General features: G+C 39.4%; 2 protein-coding genes across 2 annotated transcripts in view; one reads left to right on the top strand and one right to left on the bottom strand.

Annotated features, from left to right (window-relative positions):
* Positions 1-826, bottom strand: part of LOC127576789 (bile salt export pump-like) — a 45,615-nt gene extending 44,789 nt beyond the window's left edge. The window contains 1 exon segment of the mRNA XM_052027533.1: positions 729-826. The gene's annotated coding sequence lies outside the window, so the exon portion shown is untranslated.
* Positions 827-5,890: 5,064 nt separating this feature from the next.
* Positions 5,891-20,372, top strand: LOC127576894 (dehydrogenase/reductase SDR family member 9-like). Its single transcript, XM_052027718.1, is given in 9 exon segments — positions 5,891-6,061; positions 10,404-10,726; positions 10,728-10,749; positions 12,213-12,253; positions 12,255-12,387; positions 12,390-12,421; positions 12,424-12,473; positions 14,143-14,306; positions 19,072-20,372. Coding segments are annotated over 8 exon segments (954 nt in total). The 5' UTR covers positions 5,891-6,061; positions 10,404-10,435; the 3' UTR covers positions 19,293-20,372.
* The last annotated feature ends 7,556 nt before the right edge of the window (positions 20,373-27,928 follow it).

Below are 27,928 nucleotides of genomic sequence, written 5' to 3'. Positions count from 1 at the left end.
TTGCCAGCACCTCTTGTGTTTTCCCTTTGTGAGACAGATATGGGAAAAATTCCTCCCTTACGACTCTTGGCAGATATGACCACTCCACTCCCTGCACCCTTGTCCCTCTCCTCCTCTCATCTAATGGGTTATCCTCCGTGTGGTGCCAATCACCAAGTGATACTGCCAAACCAGCAATGACTGAGAATAACTGGGCATTGCTTAAGCTTTGATACCAACACATACTCCTTGAACTCCTGAAACTCTACTCTCCGTAGATTGTAGAAACTTGATAAACACAAAACATTACTTCATTTGATCTAGAAATCCATAGAAATCAATCAACATCTAAATCTGCAAGTGAATAGGTGGACTGTTATTCTTATGATTAACTGTTTCATTCTCTAAGTGTGAACGGCAGCGCTGGTGTTAAATCAGCATGACACTTTCAAATGCAACCCATCCTCCAAACACCCATGTGCACAAAACATACTAACTTTGGACGCAAATTGGCATCTAAAGTGCCCAAACAATTGGTGCTGCCCAGCCACATTTTGTGGGTTTCCACATGCATCAAATGACTTATGAAATTGATAAAAAGTACTGTATAAGATATAGTAACAATAAGCTTAATTGAACCACTTGATAAAAGAATAGAATAAATTGTATTGTTGTTAAAATTATATTGCACTTCAAAGTACTGCCTAGTATCAATATTAAGGTCCAATATGCAATCTTGCTTTACTTACAACTTATTTAATGTAGAAAACAGATAACAGAGCCCTTCTGCATGGCTACTCTCAGCTGTACCGTAGCTCTACCGGTCCACTTCAACTCTTTGGAAAATTGTAACCAATAGTTTCAAGATTTAAATAATTATACTGAAGTGAAGGTAAACGACCTGAAGTTTATTGAATCCAGTGGCATTTTGCAAGTCCTGCTCGTGGCAAATAATTAAAAACACATGTGAAATCCATTATTAATTTTTTTTAAATCCCATAATTTGCCTCTGATAATTTTGTGCATGCTCAGTCCTGATATCTTAATAAATGCAAACAAATAGAAATACTCATTCAAGTTCTTTATATTTTGGCAATATGAGTTAGACTTCAGGGTAAATGAATAAAAATAGGACCACTGACTTTAAATAAAAATGACATTTCATTCAGTTTTTCAGTATAGGGGATTGTGAGAAAGACAGCAGGAGAAACAATATAAAATGAATATGTTTAATTATGACATTTTTCTAAATTTGGGATTCAGTTTACTAATAATCTAACTGAAAAGTAGAAATGTTAATTATTAACAATTGCAGTGAGGGAAATAGCCAGATGTTCTGGGTTTTCTGATTTAGCAATCTGATTGTGCCAGTGATGACTTTGTTTTTGTAGCAAATGGGTTCAATAAACTTCATTGGCAACTTCTTAAAAAATATTTGTAACAGATCTATAGTGCATGATATCCCACGCAAGTAACAGGAATAAAAAGAACTCCCTCATAGCAGACTACCCCGAGGGCTTTCAATTAATGACATGATGGGCTCAATTCATTTAAAGCAGCTCATCTGAAAATATATAACAATGAATTCAAAGACAGACTGCTTGTTTGAGTCATACCTTTCTTCCAAATCTGCCTCGTCATGTTACCTCCCTGGGCTATCAGTGACTTTTCTGAGGTTGAGTCACTAGGTAGCCTAAAAAACCAGAGAAATCACCGTAATGGAAAAGGTATTCCACATAACTCCAGTTAATCATCATTCCTCTTATTGATGTCATATGTCATGTAATGACATGAGCAGTAGAATTCCTATTTGTTGATGACCATTTCTGGATTATCTAAGGCAAGATTAATTTCCACATTTGATGAGTCTATGACGCCCTGCACTTGTAGGAGATCAGTCATAGTCCCCCTAAAACAACATGGGTTTCCTCTGGATGCTCTGGGTTCCTCCCATATCCCAAAGATCTGCCGATTGTTAGGTTAATTGGCTATTGTAAATTCCCCCTAGTGAAAGTGATTAATGGGAGAATCAGCAAGATGTTAATGTGCACGTGTGAGAGAATAGATTACAGAGAAAATAAGTGAGGGAATGGTATTAATGGATTACTATGAGAGCCAGCACAGACTCAGTGGACTGAATAGCCTCCTTCCTGTGTCATAAGAAAATCTGGAAAAAAATTGCTGACACATTTGTGGTGGATAACTCCCCTTCCTGGTCCCTGTTTTGGCTGGTATTGTTGATGATTTTCTCAGGTCCTGTCCTCCTTCAAATCGGCTGTCATCACCCCTTTTCAAAAATGCAGCTCTGTCCTTGCAATCTGCAGGCCTATTTCCAACCTCCTTTCCTCTTCCAAGTTGTTGAAGGTGTCAGAGCATCTCAAATTCATGCGTATCTAACCCAGATCTCTTGTCTGAATCCATCCAATCAGGTTTCCATTTCTTTTGCGGTACCGGAACAACCTTGATAAAAGCCATGAGTAATATCCATTGTGACTTTGACAAAGGTAAACCTTCCTTTTTTGTCTCATCTATATACCTCCCCTTGTCAATATTGTTCAAAGACATAGATCTAGTTTCCACATGTATTGGCACCCAGCTTTACTTCACCACCTGCTCTCTTGACTCCTCCACAGTTTCCAAATTTTCAGATTGTTTACCTGACATCCAGTACTGGATGAATAGAAACCTTCTCTGACTAAGAACAGGAAGACTGAAGGTGTTGTTAATATTCCCAATACCCAATTCCAATATGTAGCCTGCAGTTCCATCCTTTTCTCCTGCAACTGTATGAAACTCAACCAGATTATTTGCGCAACTCTGGGACCATTTTTGGTGTTGGGGTTGAGTTTCTGACTTCATGTTCACATATTTAATAAGATGTGGATTTCCACATCATCTGCAGTTCATTTGTTATTGAAACCCTCTTTCATTGCTGTGTTGCCCCTAAACTTGAGTATTACAAAGAGGTATGGAGAAAAGATGTTCCTTTCTCCATAAAGTTGAGGGCATCCAAAAGTCAGCTGCCTGTATTCTAATTTGCACACATTCCTGATGTGGCATATTGCAGCTGTCGAGACTCAATGTTGAATTCAATAATTTCAGAAGGTCAGTTGTTCCAGTCCTTTATCTCAAATTTCCATTTTTTTTATTTATTTCTCTTTCCTCTTCTGGAATTTCAGATTTCATTCATCTCCTCCTATTATACATTCTCCACAAATACTTTTACCACACTATTTTAGCTGAAACTTGTGTCATTCAGTTTCCTAGTATCCATCCTATGAGTGGTACTGCCCCACAGGTCCAGCAACCTGGTTTTGATGCTGATATTGAATGTTTCTGCGTGGAGTTTGCACGTTCTCCCTGTGACTACATAGGTTTTCCCCTGCTGCTCCAGTTTCCTCCTGCATCCCAAAGGCATGTTCGTAAGTTAACTGGCTGCTGTAAACTGCCCCTTAGTCTGGGTAGGTGGCAAGAGAATCAGAAGGGGCAATGCACTTGTGAAACGGGATACGTTGCAGAGAATTAAATGGAGCAGTAGAATTGACGGGCATGCTCTGTGGGCCAGCATAGATTCAATGGGCTGAATGACCTCCTATGTTGTAAATATAATACAAAAATAAACAGTACAAATTTTCTCTAACCATTCCCCTAAAAACTGGTTTCATTTCTGACTTTTCCCAGTTCAGATGAAAGATTATTGAACTGAAACATTGTCTTTGTTTGTCCTACCTGCTGAGTGTTTTCAGCATTTTCTATTTTGATTTTCTAATGGTTTTTTGTCGTCTTTTCTGTACTGATCACCTTATAAATGGTGGAGCAGACTTGAGGAGGCAGGTGGCCTGCTCCTGCCTCTCATTCGTATTATTTCTTTTTGTCACTCTTTACCGTCAATGTACTTCATGTGTTTTTTTTTTCTCATTAAGAGAATCAGAGGATATGGAGTTAATGCAGGAAGGTGAGGCTGAGGTAAACGGTAACCAATTGTCTTATTGAATGGGGGAGCAGGCATGACAGGCTGAATGGCCTCCTCCTGCTTGTATTTCTTAAGTTACATTCTTATTCCTGAATTTTGACCCTTTTGTGAACTTCCTGGAAAACTTGATGGGTTTGTTTTTCATTTAATTGCAAAATATATTTTTATTGAATTTTACTAAGGGTGGTTTTAAACATTCTCATTATTGTTTTTGTTTGTCAAAATTCATCCAAGTTTATTTTCTATAGTTCCATTCTCATCCTTCAGAACAACTGGCTCTTCAATTCATTGATGCTTTGTTGCTGCAGAGACAATGCCTACATAAGAAAAAACACTGCAGATGAAAAAAGGTGGCTGAGGCATTGACATCACATTATATTGAATGATTTGTTATAATTTAAATACTGTGAGGCATAATTCCACATTGATGTCCTCAGCTTGGATTGATATTTGCAAGATATGAAACTACAGCTGGGTAGTCAAATGTTATATATTTATTAACTGTAACAAATTGTACACCATCTTCCATAGTACTAGCATTCTCAAAGGCCTCTTGCTAGGACCATGTCCGAATGAAGTTGTGAAGTTACCCTACAGTCTCTCTTTGGGGTTCCGATAATGGTTATGAATTGTGAGTACAAATATCGATGATTAAACATTGGTTTGAATTTATTCCCATTGTTCCCCAGTTAATGAATAGAGCTCTTTATACTGAGTTTGTGAGAGGCTGGTGATATTGGTTATCTGTTAACTCTTGTGTAATATTTCATTTTCATTATGTAGAAGTTTATAACTCTTTATTAGGCTCCATACCACACATAGTATCCAAGGTCTGTACCTATTTCACCTCTAGTCTACTTTTCTAGTTATTTTAGCCATGTACTTCTGTAAACAATCAGGTCAAAATCCTTATGGTCATGCCTGATCTCAACAGATTTAATCTGCCGCTTTCAAGTGCTTTGCAGTTACGTCAAATCAACCTTTACTATAATATATACCAGTCAGAAAGTACTTATACCATCAGAACTTTAGTTAAGTCATAAACCCCTATCTATTCTCTCTTTTTCCTTCATTGTTACCGGTCATTTTGGAATACTGATACAGCTATTAAAAAAAAAGTGACAACAGCCAATGGAGTAGCTAGGGCTTAGCTAATAGAAAATATATGCATTTTTAGATCCCTTGCTGAAAGTATAACATCAGGCCATAACATCTAACTTGCTTTCTTAAGGGATCTGGTTGGGAAATTATTTATGTATGGTCCAATTTGCAGCAAGTGTTTACCACAGCTGCTTCATAACAAATTTCCAACACCATCCAGGATAATGCAGTCCATTTGATTGTTACCACCTTAAATAAAATGCATTTCAATTGCCCACCACGCATCTCTCAATCCTGTGACTTCTACCACAAGGAAGGATAAGAGCAGCAGGTGCAACTTGGTATCTCACCAAGTTGTACACCACCTTGACTTGCAAATATATCACTGCTTCGTACTATAGATGACCTGGAACTGCCCACTGGACACCTTAACTGCAAATAAGTGTTAGCTTTAAGAGTGGCACCCCCATCGCAAACAGAAATGAAAAAGTTGCCATACATTTCAGAGTCTGCAATGCCATCATTAGTTGTGCAAACATCTATTGTATTTTGCAGTGACTCCCCACCCCATCCGCATTAACTTATTCTCTCAAGTTCTTGCAGTAACAATCACTTCAAGAGCGGTGTATGCCACAACTAATGTTGGAACAAACGATGATTCTTCCAATTCATCATTGTCGGTAAGAGGGAAGTTGCAAGCAACTCTTCCTTACAGGGACAGGGCAATAGATGAAATTATTTTTTACAGCGTCCTGTGGTTTACACAGTCATACATAAACGCATTTGTCATGAGGCACATGTTTGGCACGCCCACATATCTCTCCTCCCATACAAAACACTGGTGTGGAGGTTAGTTTGTTTTTGCCATTTAGATCCAAAACATCAGGTAAGATCGTTTGCGAGTGCGAGTGTTCTGCACGTTGGCCCCAGAGACTTGTGAGCTGCAACTCCGAGCTCTAAAACGCAAAACTGCCCAGAATAAGGCAGAGCCGGCGGCGCACTCTTCGGGTAAGAACCGTCTGTCTCTTCTGCTTTGGTTTTTTAACGCGTGCGGAAGTCTTATTCGTGATTGCAGTTTTATAGGCAGGGCAGAAAGAGGCAAGCAGCCTGAAATGATCATTGTCGTATCGCGGCGCGGATGCGGGTTTGAATTAACTTTTCATTTGTCATTTTTTTTTATTGTAAACATGGAATTGTGCGGCACAGAAACGGATCCTTCGGCCCACCACATCCACGCCGACCTTTTTGGCCATTTACACTAATCCCATTCACCCACATCAGGTCTGTAGCCTTCTCTGCCTTGCCTGTCTAGGTGTCCCTGACTCCATTACCTTCTCTGTCAGTGAGTTCCAAATATCAAACACTGTGTTAAAAAAAAACTTACCCGTCAGATCCCCTGTAAAACTCCTTCCTCTCACCCTAAAGCTGTTCCAACCATGTGTGTGTCTGTATAGGTTAACAAGGTTGGAACAGTGAGGATTAAGGAAGAACTGTCAATGTAGTGAAGCATATTTACATGGAGAACTGAGGAATGATAGTCATACAGCACAGAAACTGACCATTCTGCCCACCACCTCCATAGAACCATATAGTCATTGAATCATACCTCCCGTGCCAACTCATCCACGTCGACCAAGTTGCCAACCTGAGCTAGTCCTATTTACCTGTGTTTGCTCTATATCCCTCTAAACCTTTCTTATCCTTATACTTGTCTAAATTTCTTTTAAACTTTCAGTTGTTCCCACCTCTACTACTTCCTCTGGCAGCTCGTTCCACATACCCATCACCCTCTGTGTGAAAAACCGGTCCCTCATGTCCCCTTTCAATTTTTTCCCCCCTCACCTTAAATCTATGCTCTCTAGTTTTAGACTCCTCTACCCTGGGAAAAAGACTGTGACAATTCATTCTATCTATGCCCCTCATGATTTTATAAACCTCTATAAAATCACCCCTCACCCTCTATGCTCCAGGGAAAAAGCCCCAGCCAATCCTGTTCTCCCCTCGTAACTCAAGCCTTCCAGTCCCAGTAACATCCTTGCAAACCTTTTCTGAACCCTTTCCAGCTTAATGACATCCTCCCTATAGCTAGGTGACCAAAACTTCACACAATACTCCAAATGTGATCTCACAATCTTGTAAAGCTGCAACATGGCACCCCGACTCTTGTACTCAGTGCCCTGACCGACGAAGCTGAGCATGCCAAATGCTTTCTTCACCTGTCTACCTGTGTTGCCACTTTTTGGGAACAATATACTTGTACTCCTAGGTTTCTCTGTTCTACAACACTCTCCAGAGCCTTGCCATTTACTGTGTAAGTCCGTGTCCTGGTTTAAATTAACATAATGCAACATTTCGCACATTTCCGAGTTAACTTCCAGCTACCATTCCTTAGGCCACTTTCCCAGTTGTTCTAGATTCTGCTGTAATTTCAAATAACCTTCTTCACTGTCCACTATTACCACCAATGCTGGTGTCATCTGCAAACTTACTAATCATGCCAACTACATTCTCATCCAAATCATTATACAGATGACGAACAACAACATATCAACCACTAAGTGCCCATCTGTACTGATTCCATTTACCAGAGCTTGATCAACAGCCTTGTACAGATACTTCTTAAGTTTTGAGAGTTCCTATCTCCCCACCCACTCAGCCCGACAACTGGCACTCCTTTGATTCTAGACTTTTGAATGTTCTGTATTTCTTTTGATGGACATTTGGCAGTAGTGTTTTTAACTCTGTAGGACTTAAGATCTGGTATTCCATCCCTAACCCAATATATCTTTATATCTCTCTAAGTTCCTATTTAGAATGAGAGAAGCCCGTTGGAATATAGTCAGCATGTTGAAAAAGCTATTTAATTAGGTTCTGCTCACCTCCACTTCCCTAACACAACAAATTTTCCTTTCACCTATTTATTGAATTTTTAAATTTCTGCTTCTGTCATCACTCTATCAAGCAACAAAGTCCGGATCATAACAATTTGCTGCTCAAATTTCTTCATATCATTTTGGTTACATTAAATCTGTAATCTCTGATTAACAACCCTTCTGCCCCAGGAAAGCTTTTGCCTTATTTATTCTATCAAATCCCATCAAGATGCTCTGCCCTAGTTTCTACAGCTTCTTCATACAACCAGTGACTTATCCTTGGTATCATTTTTGTAAACCTCCTTTACTCACTTTGCAAGCCATAACAATTTTTCTAAGCCTTGTACACAGAATTGTCCAAATACTCCAGCAAGGACCTAAAGGTTTAATGTTGCTTTAGTAATATATGTCTCTATTTATAAAGCATGTGGATTTCAAAAGCCCTCTCAAAGTTGTCGTCAGATTCAGCAAAAGTGCACATTCACCCAAAGTCTTTCCATTCCAGCCCATCTTGAAAATTAGATCGTTCAATTTATAATACCTCTCTTCATTATTCCACCCAAAGTGACACACTTCACACATTTTTGCATTTAATTTTCAGCATCCCAATTCACCAGTCTCTCTAGGTTTCCCACTTTTGATATCTTACCCTCCTCGTTATTTGCTATCTCACTGAGTTTTGTTTCATCTGCAGGATTTCAAAAGAAGCTTTGTGCACCCAAGTTCTGATCAATAATATTTCTCAACATCGATTTTATCACATTTTCTTTTTCATCTGCTCTATTCGGAGTGGAATTCTGTCTGATAGCATTCTTTCACTATGCTAAAGCTGTTAAAGAAATGCAATTTGTTGTTGTTAGTCTGATGTGGTGTTATAGAATCTTCTTGAAGGAAGGGAAGTCCCCAGATACCAGACTATTGTCAGATTAGAACATAGAACAGTACAGCACAATACAGGCCCTTTGGCCCACAATGTTGTGCTGACCTTTAAACCGCGCTTAAGACTATCTAACCCCTTCCTCCCACATATCCCTCTATTTAAATTCCTCCATATGCGTATCTAGTAATCTCTTGAATTTGACCATGTACCTGCCTCCATCACTGCCCCAGGCAGCACATTCCATGCCCCAACACTCTCTGGGTAAAAAACCTTCCTCTGATATCTCCCTTGAACTTCCCACCCGTTACTTTAAAGCCATGATCTCTTGTATTGAGCATTGGTACCCTGGGAAAGGGGTGCTGGCTGTCCACTCTATCTATTCCTCTTAATGCTTTGTACATCTCTATCATGTCTCCTCTTATCCTCCTTCTCTCCAAAGAGTAAAGCCCTTGCTCCCTTAGTCTCCCCTCATAATGCATACTCTCTAAACCAGGCAGCATCCTGGTAAATCTCCTCTGCACCCTTTCCAACGCTTCCACATCCTTCCTATAATGAGGTAACCAGAACTGGACACAGTACTCTAAGTGTGGTCTAACCAGAGTTTTATAGAGCTGCATCATTACCTCGCGGCTCTTAAGCTCGATCCCTCGATTTATGAAAGCTAACACCCCATAAACTTTCTTAACTACCCTATCCACCTGTGAAGCAAATTTCAGGAATCTGTGGATATGGATCCCCAGATCCCTCTGCTCCTCCACACTACCAGAATCCTGCCATTAACTTTGTACTCTGCCTTGGAGTTTGTCCTTCCAAAGTGTACCACCTCACATTAGTGGAAAGGTCAGATCAAACCATGGAGATTTCACAGATTTTTTTTACTATTATAATATGGGAAATTTGCTCACCAGCTCCCACAAATAGAAATGTGGAAAATGAACAAATAATTCCTTTCAGTGATTTTTGACCAAGGAATAAATATTAGACAGGACAATCCATAAAATGCCAATGACTTTACTGTCCACGAGAGATAATCTCATCTGAAAGACAGCACCTCCCACAGTGTAGCACTGACTCACACGTTGTACTTGAATGTCATCCTTGATTTTTGATCTAATTTAGTAAGACCTCATGAAAATGTATTCAAGTTCAAGGTCTGACAAACTGAAGGAAAAACTCCTTGAATTTTAAAACACATGGATATTTCAGCTGAATCAAACAATGACAATGGGATGGATTTTTCTTATATGTGAGAAGAACCAGTCCCCACATTTATCAATGGGAATCATAATTATTGCATGTCATCAATCTGCTGGTTTGAAAAAGATAGCTAGTCAGAAGAGTCTATGGTGTATTCACAGAACTCTGGCAGTTGCTGTGCTTTTCAATAATCACATTTATTGATTGAAATATTATTTGTATATCAGTTGTTCATGTTGATAACATTTTAATATATGAGGGTACAGTATTAACATTATAAAAAACGGAAACCCAATTAGCGAATGATTCTTCAATATTTTACAAAGTATATTTTAATTATACATGGAGTCATTTTTTCTTGATCTTAAAGCTCATTTCTGGGTCAATTTTATATTTTCAGTTTCTCATCAAATCGTATAAACTATTAGGGACATGTTTGCCTACATTCTGGCATCATTGTTAATATGGTTTCTGTGCTGGTGGATACGAGACAGACTTAAGCTTGAAAAGTTCTCAGACAAGTACGTGTTCATCACTGGGTGTGACACTGGTTTTGGAAATCTGGCTGCGAAGGCCTTTGATAAAATTGGATTCTGGGTATTTGCTGGGTGCCTAACAGAGGAAGGAGCTCAAGGCTTGACAAAAGAAACTTCAAGCAGATTGAAAACAATCCTGCTGGATATCACAAAGTCAGACAGTATTGAAAATGCAGTGAACCAAATCAAAACAGGAGGTGGGAAACAGAGGTGAGTGGAATGTCAAATTTAGAAAGTCAATTACGAATGGATTTTAATTTCTTGCACTGCTACCTTACCTGTTCCTGGTCATCACTAACCCTGACTAAGCGACATTCTCTTTAGACTGCCATACCAGTTTCACAACATACTTGCACCAATCTAAATCTGATTTTACCAGCTTGAGTCTGAGCATCTAGTTTGTCAGGTTGGAGACCAAAAGACTGCAGATGCTGGAAAATGGAGCAACAAACAAGATGCTGGTAGAAGACTGATGGGTCTTGGCCTGAAATGTCGAGGGTCATTTTCCTCCATAGATGCTGCCTGACCCACTGAGTTCCTCCAGCATCTTGTTTGTTACTTTGTCAGGTTCCAACACTTACAGTGACAGCATTTCCACCTGATGACTATTATGCTTATTTAATAATACTTAAGAGTTATAATAATATTATGACTATTTCTCCTGTTTTATCTCTATTTTATTCAGTTGTCATTGTTTTCTCATGACAAAATGTTTACTGAGGATTCTCACATGAGATCAAAGTTGAAAGAAGAGGTCCCAGACTTCTAGATTTTCTCCTTCGCTGTTTGCTCATGCTTGTTGATAGACTCAAAAACATTGTTTATTTTGTTAATCTCCTATCCCATTCCTGTCACCAGTTTATAATTTTTGTTCACATATTCCTTATTTCGAACCTCTGCATTGTAGAGTGTATAGAGAAATATAGGCAACACGCAGAGCTTCTAGAACTTGGTTAACTGGTTTATTCAACTCCCTAATTACACTATGCTTTTGCATACTCGTCATACATCTCCACAGTATATTTACATTCATTGCAATATCCAACCATGACTTTATCCTTTCTGCATAACAGAGATAAGCAGTAGGATTTTTCAGTTATGTATTGCAGGCTGCTCTTGGTGTGTTTTGACTTCAATGTGCCTTGGGTGCTTCCATGCCCAGTCTCACTGCTTGGCTTTCCCAAGAGAAGTGACAGGGGAATGTACAATACATCTGCCTAACTATATACAGGGGAATTGCAATAATGTGATAAAAGTACATCATTTGATCTAATTCCAGTCATTCCACCATAATGCGAGACATCTGCTCGTATCAGTTGTACTGGTGCTGTTAAGGGCTCACAGTTTGTCTCAGGGAGTGACGCAAAATGACTGGTATTAGACTGGTGTACCAACTGCCTGTTATTTAAATTCCTGTACATTCAATTGAATTAAATATCAGAAGCTGCAGAAAACTGAAGGTTGAGTCAATACTGCCCATTAATTTCTAGTAGCACTAATGGCTAAATTCTATTTACCTGGGACACAAACTATAAACTTATGTATTATTGTTCTTTACCTCTTCCTGTAATGCAACTGGAGTAATTCTTGTATGTTAATTTTTTAAAATCTAAATACATTATTGCTTCATATATACTCGTTTTATGTATAATTGTCCTAATTTGTGTCTGCAGGTCTTTGGGGCTTGGTAAACAATGCTGGGATAGTTGGTACAACTTTGCCCCACGGATTGGTTAAGAATTGAACATTTCAGAAGACCTATTGAAGTTAATTTATTGGGACCTATAGAAGTAACATTAAAATTGCTGCCACTGATTAAAAAAGCCAGAGGAAGAATTGTGAATATAAGCGTGTTCTTGGTCGATTAGCTTTGAGTGGTGGAGTGGATACTATATATCAAAGTTTGGGAATAGAAGCTTTCATGATAGCTTAAGGTAAGGACATGAAAAGATTAAAATTTATCTTGGTTGTTGGTGTGAAACAAGTGATATAGTATCAGCCTCCCATTTTACTCTGCTTTTGAGAAGGGAACATAACAGGCAGATAAAACTGTAGTGCCTTTTCAGCCTGATACTAACAATGAACTTCTACCTCCATTTCATTTCATTGCTGTAAATTTGTACATCTCATAAACTATACATTCACATGAAAATAACTGCAGATATGCTGCATTATTTGTGGGTGTGTATTGACATGAAAGTAGCAGTATAACTGTGAAATCATAGCAAAGCCAGGTATAGCCAAATAAGGCTAAACTGTCATCACAATGCCTCCTCTCAACTATTTGAGATCATCCTGGTGTAAAAGGATTCCAACAAACCATGCTTCAATACAGAGTTGGTAAAACATTTTCAACATGCAATATGGAACATATTTAATGTTAGGGGAAAGTGGATATTCTTGTCCATACAGACATTAGCTCCCTTAAAGATGTATGTTCAAAGCTGGTGACCTTTTGACTCAGGTTAACATTAAGCATTTTTCATTCAGTGCAAGACATCATGGAGAGGTTAGTTTCAGGCTGATTACAGATGAGTTTTTATTTCACATATGATGTGTACATTTGGCTCAGTATTGTTACCTCTTACTTTGAAAACTGTGGGTTCAACATATACAGTAATTTCAAAGACATGAGTATGTGATCTCAGTTACCACAGTGAGGCACTGAGGGACTGTCACACTATTGGAGGTCCCACCTTTTGGAGTGGATCTTACACAAAAATACCTGACAACACATTTATGCTTCCTGTTTCAATTGTGCTCCCTGATGTCCTATTTTAACCTGCATATTTTAATTTGAGACTCAGATCAGAGTGTAATTAGGTAAGGGTTAGAAATATATAATCACTTCTACATAGAACATTACAACACAATACAGGCCCTTCGGCCCACAATGTTGTGCCGACATTTTGTCCTGCTCTAAGATCTGTCTAACTCTTCCCTTCCACATAGCCCCCCATTTCTCTATCAATCATGTGTCTAAGAGTCTCTTAAATGTCCCTAATGTATCTGCCCCCACAACCTCTGCTAGCAGTGCATTCCATGCACCCACCAATCTCTGTGAAAAAATCTTACCCCTGACATCCCCCTTACATCTTCCTCCAATCACCTTAAAATTATGTCCCCTCGTGTTAGCCATTGTCACCCTGGGAAAAAGTCTCTGACTGTCCACTCGATCTATGCCTCTTATCATCTTGTACATCTCTATCAAGTCAATATTCCTTTGGTCAATATTCTATATTCCTTTTTAAATTTTCTAATGACTACTACCACAATATGCTTCCATAGGCATTGTAGCACAATCATCTATGACCATTTTTTAGTTTATAGTTATTTACTCCAAACTGTGGTCTCACTTGCCTTATAATCAACAAGAAAGTCAATAATATACCAGCTTTTCTGTTCCATGCCATCCTGCAATAGGGTGAGGGTACATTTGGTAGGGGCATATTGCAGCCTCATCATTGCTCAAAGTACAGAAATAGGAAGAATATTTTACAAAAAATGTATTGATGAAGTTGAATGATATTTTCTACTCTAGTATACAACCAAACCAGGTGGTTCTTTCTGTTCTCATCTGTGCAACATGTGCTGTTTGCTCAGGCGTGATATGAAGAGCTTTGGAATAAAAGTTGCTTGTATTGAACCTGGGACTTTTGAAACCAGAATGACCAACTGTGATGTACATCGTCATGAAAAGAAATGCCTCTGGGATAACCTCCCATCTGATGTGAGAAAACAATATGGAGAAGATTATTTAATACAATGTAAGAAATATACACCCTTTCAACTTTTCAGAAAAAAAATCCTATTACCCTAAAGAATTACATTGTGAATATTAGGCAAAACATTTTATTATTATGTCTTTGCTTTGGTAGCCCATTAAAATAATTACTGAATACCAATCCTAAAAATCATGAATATGAGTGTGCACTGTTATTTTGATGAATTATTTTAGAAACTTGATCTTTGTCATAAAACACAATTAATCCTCATTTGTCTGAAAGGCCTGTTACCATATTTTATGGAAGTGCATCCTGAATTAATTGAAATCTCTTCAAAAGGTAATTCCCATGAAAAACTTCACAGACTCTTATAATCTTTTAAGATTCAGTTAATCTTAAACTTGGGGACCAGAAATCAATTTAGTCACTTTATTTCTTAGATGATTAATGTTGTAGAGTAATTGTATGAATACAGTATTGCATAACAGTCTGCAGGTCTCTCACATATTTAAGTACTATAATTCATTACACCATATAACAAGCAATTAAACTGGTGTACCTTGACACCTCTGATAATTAATTGCTAGTCTGAAGGGGACCCAAGCTATGGAACTGCAAAATGAGGCCTGACTGTTTTGGACTCTGGACTCAATTTTGCAAGTTTAATGATGATGAAACCATTAGCTTTCAGCATTATTCCTCCTTGGAATTAATAGCAACTTTGAAATTTGCAATGCATGTACACTTGAATAGGGAAATCAATGTTTCACCTTGCAGGAGGCTAGTTTCACCTTGCAGGAGTCTATAAGAGGCACATTTGCAAATTGTTAATAGTTGATTGGCTCATTGGCTAGTTAACAGCAACCAATAAAAAGAAGTAAGGGTCAAGTAGAGCAGCTATTGTGATATCGTGCCAGTGTTAGAGTAGGGGAGCTGAAGCTTTGGTGCAAGATGTGATTTTTGAGAGGGACTGTTGTCTTGTCAAATTGCTGCTTTGATGAATACCAGGTTTCAGTGAGGAGGGTGAGCAACACTAAGGCAAGGTGAGGGCAGGTTCTTATCCTTTTATTCTGTCTCTTTATTTTCCCCCAAAGCTTTTTAGTCATGGCAGGTGAGCTCAGATCCGTGTAATGCTCCTCCTGTGCAATGTGGGAACTCAGGGAGGCTGCCATTGTACCTGATGACTTTATATGCAGGAAGTGTATCCAGCTGCAGCTCCTGACAGACAGCATGATGGTCACACTGCAGGCCTAGGGAAAGATAGGGAATGGGTGACCAACAGGCAGAGCAGTAGCAGGAAGGTAGTTCAGGAGCCCCCTGCGTTCATCTCCCTCCAAAACAGATCTATCGCTTTGGATACTATTGGGGGAAGGCAGCAGTAGCCAGGATCATGGCACCATGAGTGGCTCTGCTGAACAAGAGGGCAGGGGAAAAAAAACTGCCCTCTATCCACTGCTCATTATATCCTCAAATAACTCCAATAAGTTTGTCAAACAGGACCTGCCCTTCCTGAAAGAAACCATGTTGTGTTTGCCTGATGGAACCACTTCTATCTAGATGTCTCACTATTTCTTCCTTAATAATAGCTTTAAGCATTTTCCCCCAGCTACAGACATTAAGCTAACTGGCCTATAGTTACCTGCTTTTTTTTTGAACAGTGGCGTAACATTCACTGCCTTCCAATCTGTTGGGACCTGCCTAGAGTCCAGAGAATTTTGGTAGATGTTGTGTACTCGGACTTCCAGAAGGTGTTCGATAAGGTGCTGCTTAAAAGACTTATCCACAAGATAAGGATGCATGGAGTTGGGGTAATATATTAGCATGGGTAGAGGATTGGTTGACCAATAGAAGACAGAGTTGGAATAAATTGGTGATTCTCTGGTTGGCAATCAGCCATGAGCAGGGTGCCGCGGGGGTCAGTGCTGGGCCCGCAACTGTTCATAATGTACACTAACAATTTGGAAGAGGGGACCAAGTGTATTGTATCTAAGTTTGCTGATTACATTAAATTGAGTGGAAAAGCAAATTGTGCAGAAGAGGTAGAGCCTGCAGAGAGAGAGAGGTTAAGTGAGTGGGCAAGGGTCTGGCAGATGGAGTACAATGTTGGTAAATGAGAGATCACCCACTTTGGAAGGAAAAAAATAGAAGATCCGATTATTTAAATGGTGAAAGGTTGCAGCATGCTGTTGTGCAGAGGGACTTGAGGGTGCCTGTGCATCAATCACAAAAGGTTGGTTTGCAGGTGATCAAGAAGGCAAATGGAATGCTGGCCTTCATTGCCAGAGGGATTGAATTTAAGAGCAAGGAGGCTATGCTGCAACTGTACAGGGTACTGGTGAGGCTCCACCTGGAGTACAGCATGGAAACAGGCCTTCAGTCCAACTCGTCATTCCAGCCAAGATGTCTATCTGAGCTAGTCCCATTTGCTGTATTTGTCCATATCCCATCCAAGTCTTTTCTATGTATCTGTCCAAATGTCTTTAAACATTGTAATTGTACCTGCCTCTACAGCTTCCACTGGCAGCTCATTCCATATACCCACCACCTTCTGTGTGGGAAAAGTTGCCCCTCGGGTCCCTTTTGAATGCTTTACCTCTCTCCTTAAATCTGCACTCTCTAGTTTTAGATTCCCTTACCCTGGGGAAAGAAAGTGACCATCCACCTTATCTACTCCCTTCAAGATTTTGTATACCTCTAAGGTCTCTCCTCCACCTTCTATGCTCCAGGGAAAAAAGCCCCAGCCTTTCCTTGTAACTCAAGCCCTCCAGTCCCAGCAGCACCCTTTCCAGTGTAATCCCTGGTATATTTGCATTTCTGGTCATCCTATAGCTGGATGATCAGAAATGCACATAATACACCAAGTGTGGTCTCACCAGGGACTTGTATAGTTGTAACATAATGTCCCAGCTCCTGTACTCAATGCCCTGACTGATGAAGATAAGCATGACAAATGCCACCTTCACCTGTCTAGCTTTGTCTTTACTTTCAGGGAATTTGTGCCCGTACCAATAGGTCTCTGTTCTACAAGACTCTCCACGGACCTACTATCTACTGTACAAGTCCTGCCCTGGTTTAACTGACCAAAATGTAACACCTCATACTTTTGACTTAAATTCTATCTGCCAATCCTTGGTCCAGTTCCCCAGTTGATCTAGATCCTGTTGTAATCTTAAATAACCTTCACTGTCCACTACACCACCATTTTGGTGTCATCTGCACATTTACAAAATTACTTAGTTAAGAAGTATCTAGATGAGCATTTGAATCACCTGGGTATGGAAAGCTATAGACCAAGTGCTGGTAAATCCAATTAGGATAGATATGTACCTGATGGTCACCATGGACATAGTGGGCCTCGGAGCTTGTTTCTGCATTCTATAGCTCTCATTTTACTTGGAATTTTCAGTCTTTATCCTCTATACTGTTCAATCAAGTTCAATGTAAACTCCATGGAAAGTACTTCTGTCAAGAAATTCCACCCTGGCTGGTATCATTAAATGGGCAATATGGTAGCATCAGAGTGTTGTACTCTGCCTGTAACCCAAGTGTCCCCTTCCTCCGAGTGACTCATACATTACTCTGAAAAGGTGACGAAGAGGGATACATTTCCAGGCCCTCATCTTTTACTGAGCAGCCTGCAATCTCCTGATACAAACATTTAGCAATTTCAAACTTTATTTTTTGTTTTGTAGGCTGAGTGTCTTGGGCAGTTCAGCTTATTGGCATTGCAAGTTTGGAGTCCTGTCAGAACACAGTCCTTTAAAGAAGTCTTCTCCTTTAGTGTGATTTGTCTTTCAAACTGGCTGTTCAGAAGCCCAGTGAATATTTTCTTTCATTACCTTGTTTAGCAACTTCCATTCTTTAGTTAAATAACTGATGCTGGATTAGCTGAGGAAACTTTATCACTCTTTATTCCAACTTAGATTTTTGAAAAAGATTTAAAAAAAACTCTAGACTCTGGAAATCTGAAATAAAAACAAAATACTAGAAAGATTCAGCAAGTCAAGCAGCATCTATAGCAAGAGAAACGATTAACATTTTAGGTTAGAGACCCTTTGTTTGCCCTGAAATGTCAGAGTTCCATTCTGATGAAGGGGCTTTGACCTGAAATATTGACTGTTTCTCTTTCCACAGATGCTGCCTGACTTGCTGAGTGATAGCAGCATTTTCTGTTTTTTTTAAAAAAAGATTGTTTGGGTTTTGCATCTTTCTTTTCCCATTCCCAGTGCTTTGTTTGGTTCAGGTAGCAAAGTGGTGCAGCAAGTTGAGCCATTGCCTCACATCACAAAAACCTGGGTTCAATCCTGACCTCAGGTGTTGTTTGTGTGGAGGTTGCACATTCTCCTTGTGACTGCATGGGTTTCCTCAATGCTTCACATTCCTCTCTTCCCACATCCCAAAGATCTGTGGGTTGATGGGTTAATTGGCCACTGTAAATTGCATAGGGGAGTGGTAGAATCTTTTGGGAGTTGATGAGAATATGGGAAGAATAAAAATTGGGTTTAATGTAGGATTAGTGTAAATGGGTGGTTTTGGTCAGCAGGGACTCAGTAGGCTGAAGAGCTTGTTTCCATGTTGTATCCCTCCATGATTCTATGACTAAAATTTCACTAAGGAAATTCACTTAACTCGCACTCTTGTTGTGGTGGGATAGCAATGGTCACTGATCTTTCATCAATAAGGTGCCAGACATATATGTTGTAATGCACTTTCCAATATTGAGATTTCCAACATGTACCATTCCTATCATTTTATTTGTGATTCATTAATATCTACTTCCTTAACACTTCACTTTGGATATTCACAGCAGACATCAGACGGGAGAAAGCAGTGAAAATATTGTCAAGTACAGACCTTTCCCTGGTGGTGTGGTGTATGGAACATGCTCTGACAGCTAAGTACCCAAGGACTCGGTACAGTGCAGGCATTGATGCAAAACTACTATGGATTCCTATGACATATTTGCCAACATTTATAGCAGATTATCTGCTAACTGTGGATACAATAATTGATCCAAATGCTGTGTAAAGGAGTCTCACTCCATCTTCAGTATGAATGTCATTTTAGTAGAAGCATTTATACAAGAAGGACCCTAAGCAAATTGCACACAATTTGAGATGTATTTGTCTGCTGCAGGAACACAAGTGTTTATGCCATTGTTATTGTATTGTTGGACTTTATTCATGTGTGAATAAAGAATCTGTTCTCAAAAGGAAGTAAATCACTGTTAGTACAGGATGGTTTACATCTGGATTGTTTGATGAAGAAAGAAATATTTGCATTTATATAACATCTTTCATGTCATCCCATGGATAGCACTACCAATGATACTGTAGTGCAGCAGCATCATCATACATTTTTATGCTCAAGTTGCTGGAGTAGGACTTGGACCCACATCCTTCTGACTCAGGTGAAAGAGATGCTCCACAGAGCTGAAGCGGGCTGTGTAAATGTGGCTGATAAAGGCACAGAGCAGAACATTTTAATCAGACCTCAAAGAAATTTCCCAACTACCAAAGGCTGTTAGAGCTGAAATGGACAGAATAGCCTGAATTACCTCTTGCTTGTTGCAAAGTTTTATGATAGCATGATTCTTTCAAATGAAAGGAATAATTATTTTGCACCAATCTAAAGCAACATTTGAACTCGTGTTGCTTATATCATGATGGGAATAAAGGGAATCCAATTTTTCTCTCTCCAATTTGTATGGATACTCCCGATCTCTAATTAGTTTCCCAGTGTATTACTCCAGCAGAACTGTATAAGGATACTACTTTCATTGATAAATTCTCTCTTCCTGTTCTTGCATCTACCTTGTAAAATAGTTTCTAAAGTGACCTTATACATGGAATGTGATAAAAGTTGCTGCTCTTACATGGGATGCAAACATCCCACATGGATTAATGCAGCATACGAGTTATATTCGATTAGAAAAATTAACACTTTAATGGACCATTTTACTCGTAAGAATGGTTCTCTAGATTCTGATCAGGGTAACTTGATTATTGTACTTGCAAGTAATAGTCGTACTTAAACAGTGAAAAAGGCAACTTTTTGAGATCCTCAAAATATATTTAGCTTAACAAAATCAACTTATCAACAATTTGAAATTTTACTGTACTAAAATTAGGAATAAAATATTTTCTTGATGATTTCATTTAATGTTATTTTGAAAAATACTGACAAATTATACTCTATTTTTTCAGTCAAAGGCATGGATTTTTTTGTATGGTGTGATCCAGTATTTGCATTGTGTGATGCATGAATTTAGCATGACTGTCATTACTGGAGAGGGCAAATACTGAACCTTGTACTCAGTCAATACCAATGAATGTACCAGGTTGGGCAATGTGATAATATTTCTGGTGCTAAGAGTTTAAAGGATTACCTGATGTGAGTTATCCCTGTAAACTAACATGAACATTTCATAACTCTGAATAAGGAGTGAGAATGAATGGATGCAAAGAACAAATTCTTTGTCACTAACCACACACCACCCCAGTGGATTTGAATTACTATGCTAATTATCTAATCCTACAGAATTAGAATGGGCCAAGGACCATATGAAGCCAGATTCAACACTGCTGCTGCCTTTACTTGGTGTTTTTTTGAGGATGTAACTAATAGAAGAGGTAAAGCAGAACCAGTGAATGTGGTGTATTTGGACTTTCAGAGCCTTTTGATCAGACAGATTCAACAGTTTCTCAACAGATTCAGGCAATGAATAGGTCTTTTTCCATGTGGCAGGTAGTGATGATAGTGGGATAGTGTTTGGGTCCCAGCTATTCACAATATGTTAATGATATTAAATATAACATCTCCAAGTCTACAGATGACCCAGAGTTGGGGAAGAAGATGCAAAATGGCTTCAATGTGATTTAGACCAGTTGGTGAAGTTTAATGTAAATAAATCTGAGGTTGTCCACTTGGGTTCTAAAATTAAAAGACAAGGTTAGTTTCTGAATGGTGATAGGTTGGGAAAAGGGAAGGTCCTTGTACACCAGTCACTGAAAGCAAGTGTTCAGATGCAGCAAGCAGTTAGGGTGGTAAATGGTGTGTTGGCCTTTATTGTTAGAGGATTTGTCGCTCAACAGAGCCTTGGTGAAAGGACATCAGGAGCTTTATGTGCAATTTTAGTCACCTCATTTGAGGAAGGATGTTTTCTTCCCTGGATGAAGTGCAATGAAAGGTCAGGCCTATATTTACTGGAGAAGAGAATGAGAGGAAATCTTATAGAACCTATAAAATGCTATCAGGATGAGGACGATGTTCCAAATGACGTAAGAGTGAGAAACCAGTGCCGCAGCATCAGGGTACAGAGTAAACCATTCGGAAGATCAATAAAAGATCCTTCACCCATAGGATGGTGAACCTGTGGAATTTTCTACCACAGAAGACAGTGGAGGCTATGTCATCAAATATAGTCAAGAAGGTGGATATATTTCTTAATGCAAAAGGGCTCAAGGGATATATGAAGAAGGCAGGAACAGGGTACTGGAGAGGATATGCCATTATCATGTTGAATGGTGGAGCATGCCCAAAGAGCCAAATAGTTTACTCCTCTTCCTATTTTCTCTTTTTATGTGGAAAAGTACAGGCAATTTTGTATATTGCCTAAGATTTTTCTTTTATTAAACTCAGGGGTGGTCTAAAAGCACTGACCACAGTAAATGGGGTTCATTGCATAGTTAAGCATTCACTAAATGAACATGTGGAAATAGGTTCCCTTGGATAGGCCATGCAGTTTGTAATCCTTACACCAGACTTCTGAAACAGATTCCCTATTCAGAGCACTTCACTGCAGAGATTACCAGCTGGACAGAGGACAAGATTCAAGGGTGTTCTCAAAGCCTTCTCAAAAAACTGTAACATTCCCAGCAACTCCTGAGAACCCTTTGCCTATAAAAGGGTGGAGAGGGGACATTTGGGGTGGCACTGAGAACCTTGAGTTCCTGCACCAGGAGAACACAAAGACCAATGTGCACACGATATCCCAAGCTACCCATCTGCCCCACCAAGTACCTCCTGCCCCACTTGTGGCAGAGTCTGTAGGACCCCTCAGAACACAAAGAACCGGAGTGGCATCCCAAGGATATGCTCAGGAAGAAGAGAATAATGTGGAGATACAGCTTTTCCTAGCATGATTCACACAACAGCAGACAGGAGCGTTCCACCATATTTTAGGTGTTATTAGCTCTATGACTCAAACCAGTGGCATCAATTAAAAAAGTACTGGTGTTATGTTCATGCCTACTTGGCTGCTTCAAATATGCAATGTCCATTTCTGACAGAGAACCAGAGCCTGTACCAAAATATATACGTATAAGTAAGCCAAAAAGCTCATTTCCCTGAAATTTCAGTTTATAATCCAGTAACACTGAAGAAGCTCATCATTATTCAGGACAAAGTACCCCACTTGATTGATACCCGATGCAATAAGATAAAATATTTATTTATTAGTCACATGTACATTAAAACACACAGTGAAATGCGTCTTTTTGTGTTATAGAGAATGTGCTGGGGGCAGCCTGCAAGTGTCGCCACTCTTCTGGCACAAACATAGCGTCCCCACAACTCCTAACCTTTGTCTTTGGAATGTGGGAGGAAACTGGAGCACCCGGAGGAAACCCATGCAGATACACGGGGAGAACATACAAACCCCTTACAGACAGCGGTGGGCATTGAACCTGGGTTGCTGGCACTGTAATAGCGTTACGCTAACCGTTACACTACCGTGATACCCATCATAGATCCTTCATCATCGCTTGGTTTAAATTCTGGAGCTCCTTTCCTCAGCAGTGTTTAGGAGTACCTTCTCTGGAAGAATGGTGTGATTTAAAAAGATGGCTCACCATTAACTTATCCAGGGATGTTTTTGCCAGCAATTTCCACATGCTGAAAAATGAATATAAATTATATGGCTTACTGACTTCCGAGTGAGCTGATCCTTTACCTGCATCTTTAAGTTTGGTTTTTCCACTCCATTTTGTATGTTCCTGCATGGAGAGATTCCTCTGTCCACTGGAACAATTTTAATGAAGAATCTCCATATCTCCCTCCAAAAACAAATCAATGTCTTTTCTCTTTTAGCTTCTGACGAATATGACATGCAGGTACATTGCCTGTGGGGAAGCAAGAGGGTAGGTGTGTCATTTGGGATGGAATCCTGTTCCACTGGGTTTCTGCTTCATTTAGCTCTGGCCTTGTGTTCAAAGGGAGTGGCAAGTTTTCCACTAACACTGATCATGTCAAGTATCTTTCCATGTACCATTAAAAATACCTTTATTTAGTTTCATTTAGTTTGATCTCAAAGTACACTTACCCATTTTTCTTTAGAATTCTTTTTTACATACAAGCTATATGTTATCAGGTTTAAGTACCATTCCTAAAATAAAAGCTCCTTAACAATTTAAAAAAGTGAACCATTCCATCTGTTGAGTTTGTATTCCATAGTTATCCCTCTATTGATCCAGTTACATTCCCAATTAGCCTCTGTGTATTTCTCTGAGCTTCAGAAGTACATTTAATAGTTGACACAATTTTACCTTTTCTGAGGTTGTGAAAGATTCTTTTTCAAAGCAGTTTTCACTTTCTTTTCTTAAGATGTCAGAGACAGACTTGGTAGCTTATAATTTAGAAGCGATCACCAAAGAGAATTTAATAAAGTGTGCTTAAGGAGGATTTAAGGGAGAAGTAAGTAGCAAGGTAAAATAGTTTACCAAGGAAATTTGAGATGATGAATGCTCCCCCAGTGCTTCCTCCAGAGACAGGACATCATAAAATGCTTCTTGGAATGTAGAGCCAGAGGTGGGACCAGTGACAAGCCAGGACAAGACTTTGAATCAATGTATAAACGAGAATGAGGGCAAATGTGATGGGCAACACTAATTGCATAAGATGTAGTCAGTGGTGTTCCTGGTTACTGAAATTTATTTAGGGAGGAATTCAGGGAGTCACAAAAGAAGGCATTAGCAAATTGTACTGAAGCAAAATAAATCAGAAGTAAACATTATGCCAAGCTAACAAAAATATGAAATAAAAATGGAAATTTGTGGAAACATTCAGCAGAACAAGCAGCATCAAGGGAACCCGATTAACATTTCAGATCTGAGCCCCTCCACCATTAGAGGGTGCAGAAGGTCAGCAAGATAGGTAGGCCTTCTCCACCCTGCTCAGGTATGTGTGGACATAGGTGTACCGTGGGCAGCATGGTACAACTATGCCCATCATACACCTTTGCCCATGGTACACCTGTGCTCACACGACCTTTCTCTTTAAAGAGTTTTGGATTTCCTCCTTTTCATTTTCTGCTGGCAACCCAAAGGTTAGAAAATATTTGATACAAAGAAAGCAGAATGATCAGATATTTTTGTCTCTGTAATTCAATGTTAAAACTAGTCAGAAGCAAATCCATAAGAATGTTTTGGGATAATTCCCTGATGATGGAAAAGTATGTAGGAAAGGAAGTAGGAAAGGCTCTGGAAGGAGCTTGAACTCTGTGGCAAAGAACAGCTTATTGGATTCTTAACTCTTTCAATATTCAGATTTATGTGCACATTTAACTTTGAATAAAATTAAAGTATTTGGTCAGAGCAATATCACTAGACTCTACATCGAGCCCTCATCCTCTGATGCATTGTAATTCATCTCTAGTAAATCATTAAGCTGGCAGGCTTGTGATATCCACTGCCAATAAAGACAAGAGCAGTAGTATTCTGAACCTAATATTGCAGTGAAAACACTAAAAGTCCAACAGTTCAATGAGAATGCCCAGCTCATCTTTTAAGGAACAAAATGCAACACTGAATTGAAAAAAGAGGCTCAAAAATTTGACAGACAATGAAGCGTTCAGGGATATGAAAGGAAAGAGCAACTGCAGATCAGGAAAAGTAGAGAGTGGGAGAGTCAGTGTGGAGAGATGGACAATTGTGAAAAAAAAGGCTGCAAGGAGAGAGAAGGGAGATGTGGAGAGATGAATAGTGACAACATAAAACATGGAAATGACTGGGCGACGCAAAGGAAGGAGATAGAGTTTAATGAGAGAGAAAAATAAAGAGTCTGAGAGGTTTATAACAAGAGAGAATAAGACAGTGAAGAGAAAGGATGATACAGTATAGAGGGAATAGTGTGAAGAAACAAGGGAGACCAAGAGACAGAGAGAGCAATGCTGAAAGACAGAGAGATGCCACAACTTCCCCACACATTCCACACATGCCTTGTGGTTTAAGTACAAAATAAATCATCCTCTGCATTGCCTCCTAAAACTTTCTAGGACATGCACAGCAAGAGTTAGAAATGCACAGTAAAATTACAATTTCCTCTCATAGAGTCATAATGCAAGAGAAAGGATTAGATACAAATTAAAGCACTACTTACACTTACCTAACAGTTTGTAGGGCCAATCAGCATGAACACCTCGTATAAGTGAACTACCCTGAACTTTGAGCTCTCAGGGTGCTCACCTGCCTTTTCTGATGCACAAACTGCTACAGTCACACGTTTTCTTTATCTGCAATTCACACATCTAGTCTTTTTCAACCCCTCAGTGTTCGCTTCTCAGATATATCAATCCTGGATTGCAGTCCATTGTTCAAAATGCAGGATCAAACAATCAAACAAAGACCATTTCATAGTAATTTAAGAATGCTAACAATAGGTGCAGGGCCAGGCCATTTGGCCCTTTGTGCCTGCTTCACCATTCAACACTATCATAGCTGATGTATCTTCTCCCCATTCCTTAATCTTTTAGCATTCAGAAATATGTCTACTTACTTCTTGAATTATTTAATGACATAGCCTCCACTGCCTTCCGTAGTAGAGAATTAATCTAAGTGAAGGTATTTCTCCTAATTTCAGTTCTAAATGAAGCACCCTGTATCCCAAGACTGTGTTCCCTGGTTATAGACTCTTAAGCCATTAGGAACATCATCTTGTATCTGGTCTGTCCAGAATTTTATGATTTCTATGAGATTCCCTTTACTCTTCTAAAGTACAGAGAATATTTACCTGACCCAGTTTCTTTTGACATATCAGTCTTGGCCTCAGTCTAGTAAACCTTCATTACACATCCTCTATGGCAAGAATATCCCTCCTCAGGTGACCAAAACTGCAAGCAAAACTCCAGATGTGGTCTCACCAAGGGTTTGTACAGTGGCAGCAAGATGTCCTTGTTCTTACATTCAAATACTCTTGCATTAAAGGTCAACAGACTATATGCCTTCATGACTACTTACTGCACCTGAACACTTATTTCAGCTACGGATGTAGAAGGACACCCAGGTCTTGTTGCATCTGCCCTTTTTCCATCCTATCACCATTTAGAATTTCTGCTTTTAGAACCAAAACAGAAAACCTCTCATTTATCCATGCTAAACTACATCCACCATGCATTTGTCCATTCATCCAACTTGTCTAAATCACACTGAAGACTGAAGAATAGCTGGGGCTCAAGCAATGATCCCTGCTGTGCTAGTTATAAGATAACCCACTTATTCCTATTAACTATTTCCTGTCTGTCAACCAATTCGCACTCTATGCCAGTGTATTACCCCCAATCCAATGAGATTTAATTTGCACACTAACGTCTTATGTGGAATATGGGCAAAAGCCTTCTGAAAGTGTGAATGTACAATATCCACTGATTCTCCCTCACCTCTCTGACTTGATGCAGCCACAAAATGCTCTAGTATATTTGTTAAGCATGATTTCCTTTTCATCAACCCATGATATCTTTGTCCAATGCCGTTAATGCTTTCCAGGTGTTATTGCAACTTTTGTAATTGATTCTAATATTTCCCCACCACTGACGTTAGGCTTATTGGAATGTAGTTCCTACTTTATTCCCCTTCTTCCTTTTCTAAGTGGTGGGGTTACACTTGCCACCCTCTAATTTGTAGGAACTGCACCAGAATCCAATGAATTTTGAAAAATGACCACCAATGCATCCAGTATTCCCAGGGCCACTTTCTTAAATCCATTGAAAGGTTCGTTTGCTGAGAAGTTAGAGAGCTTGGGCGAGATGGGTTTCTGTCACCACTGGTTTTGCATGTAGCGTTACAACCTGTGACAGCAGGACAGTGTGATGGACAGATATGTGGGGCAAGTTGCATCACTTGCTGTGACTGCTGAAATATCGCACATACAGATTCAGTGCAGAAGGTTTGCAAGAGCTGTGCTTGCTGTTGAGGAACCAAAATCAACTGAGTTAGTTAACGTGGAAAATGCAACACCTTCTGGGCTGGTGAAAGGGAAAGCATTTAGAAATGAACAGAAGTAGGGAAGGAAGAACACCAAAATATATGAATGCATATTTAAACACAGAAATGACACAGGCAGAGGCACACACAAATACCTAAACAAGTGTGCACAAATATAAGTATCAACAAGAATAAAACTGTGAGGTGCAAGCAAAAACACATGCATAACCAAACATGTTGACACATTTATACAGGCCGACACACAGATATACATATACTTGCACATGTACACTAAGCAGGAAGCAGTGGGTTATGCTTGTGGGTGGAATAAAAAATGATGACTGAAGAGGTTATAGAGTCATAGACTCTTACAGCATGGATACAGGCCCTTCGGCTCAACAAGTCCATGCCGACTACAGTGCCCACCCAGCTAGTCCCAATTTCCTGCGTTTGGCCCATATCCCTCAA

This window comes from Pristis pectinata, chromosome 1 (genome assembly GCF_009764475.1).
Source record: "Pristis pectinata isolate sPriPec2 chromosome 1, sPriPec2.1.pri, whole genome shotgun sequence".
In the NCBI taxonomy this organism is placed as follows: domain Eukaryota; kingdom Metazoa; phylum Chordata; class Chondrichthyes; order Rhinopristiformes; family Pristidae; genus Pristis; species Pristis pectinata.
Note: the sequence above shows the minus strand (reverse complement) of the source record. Positions and strands in the feature narration are given on the sequence as shown.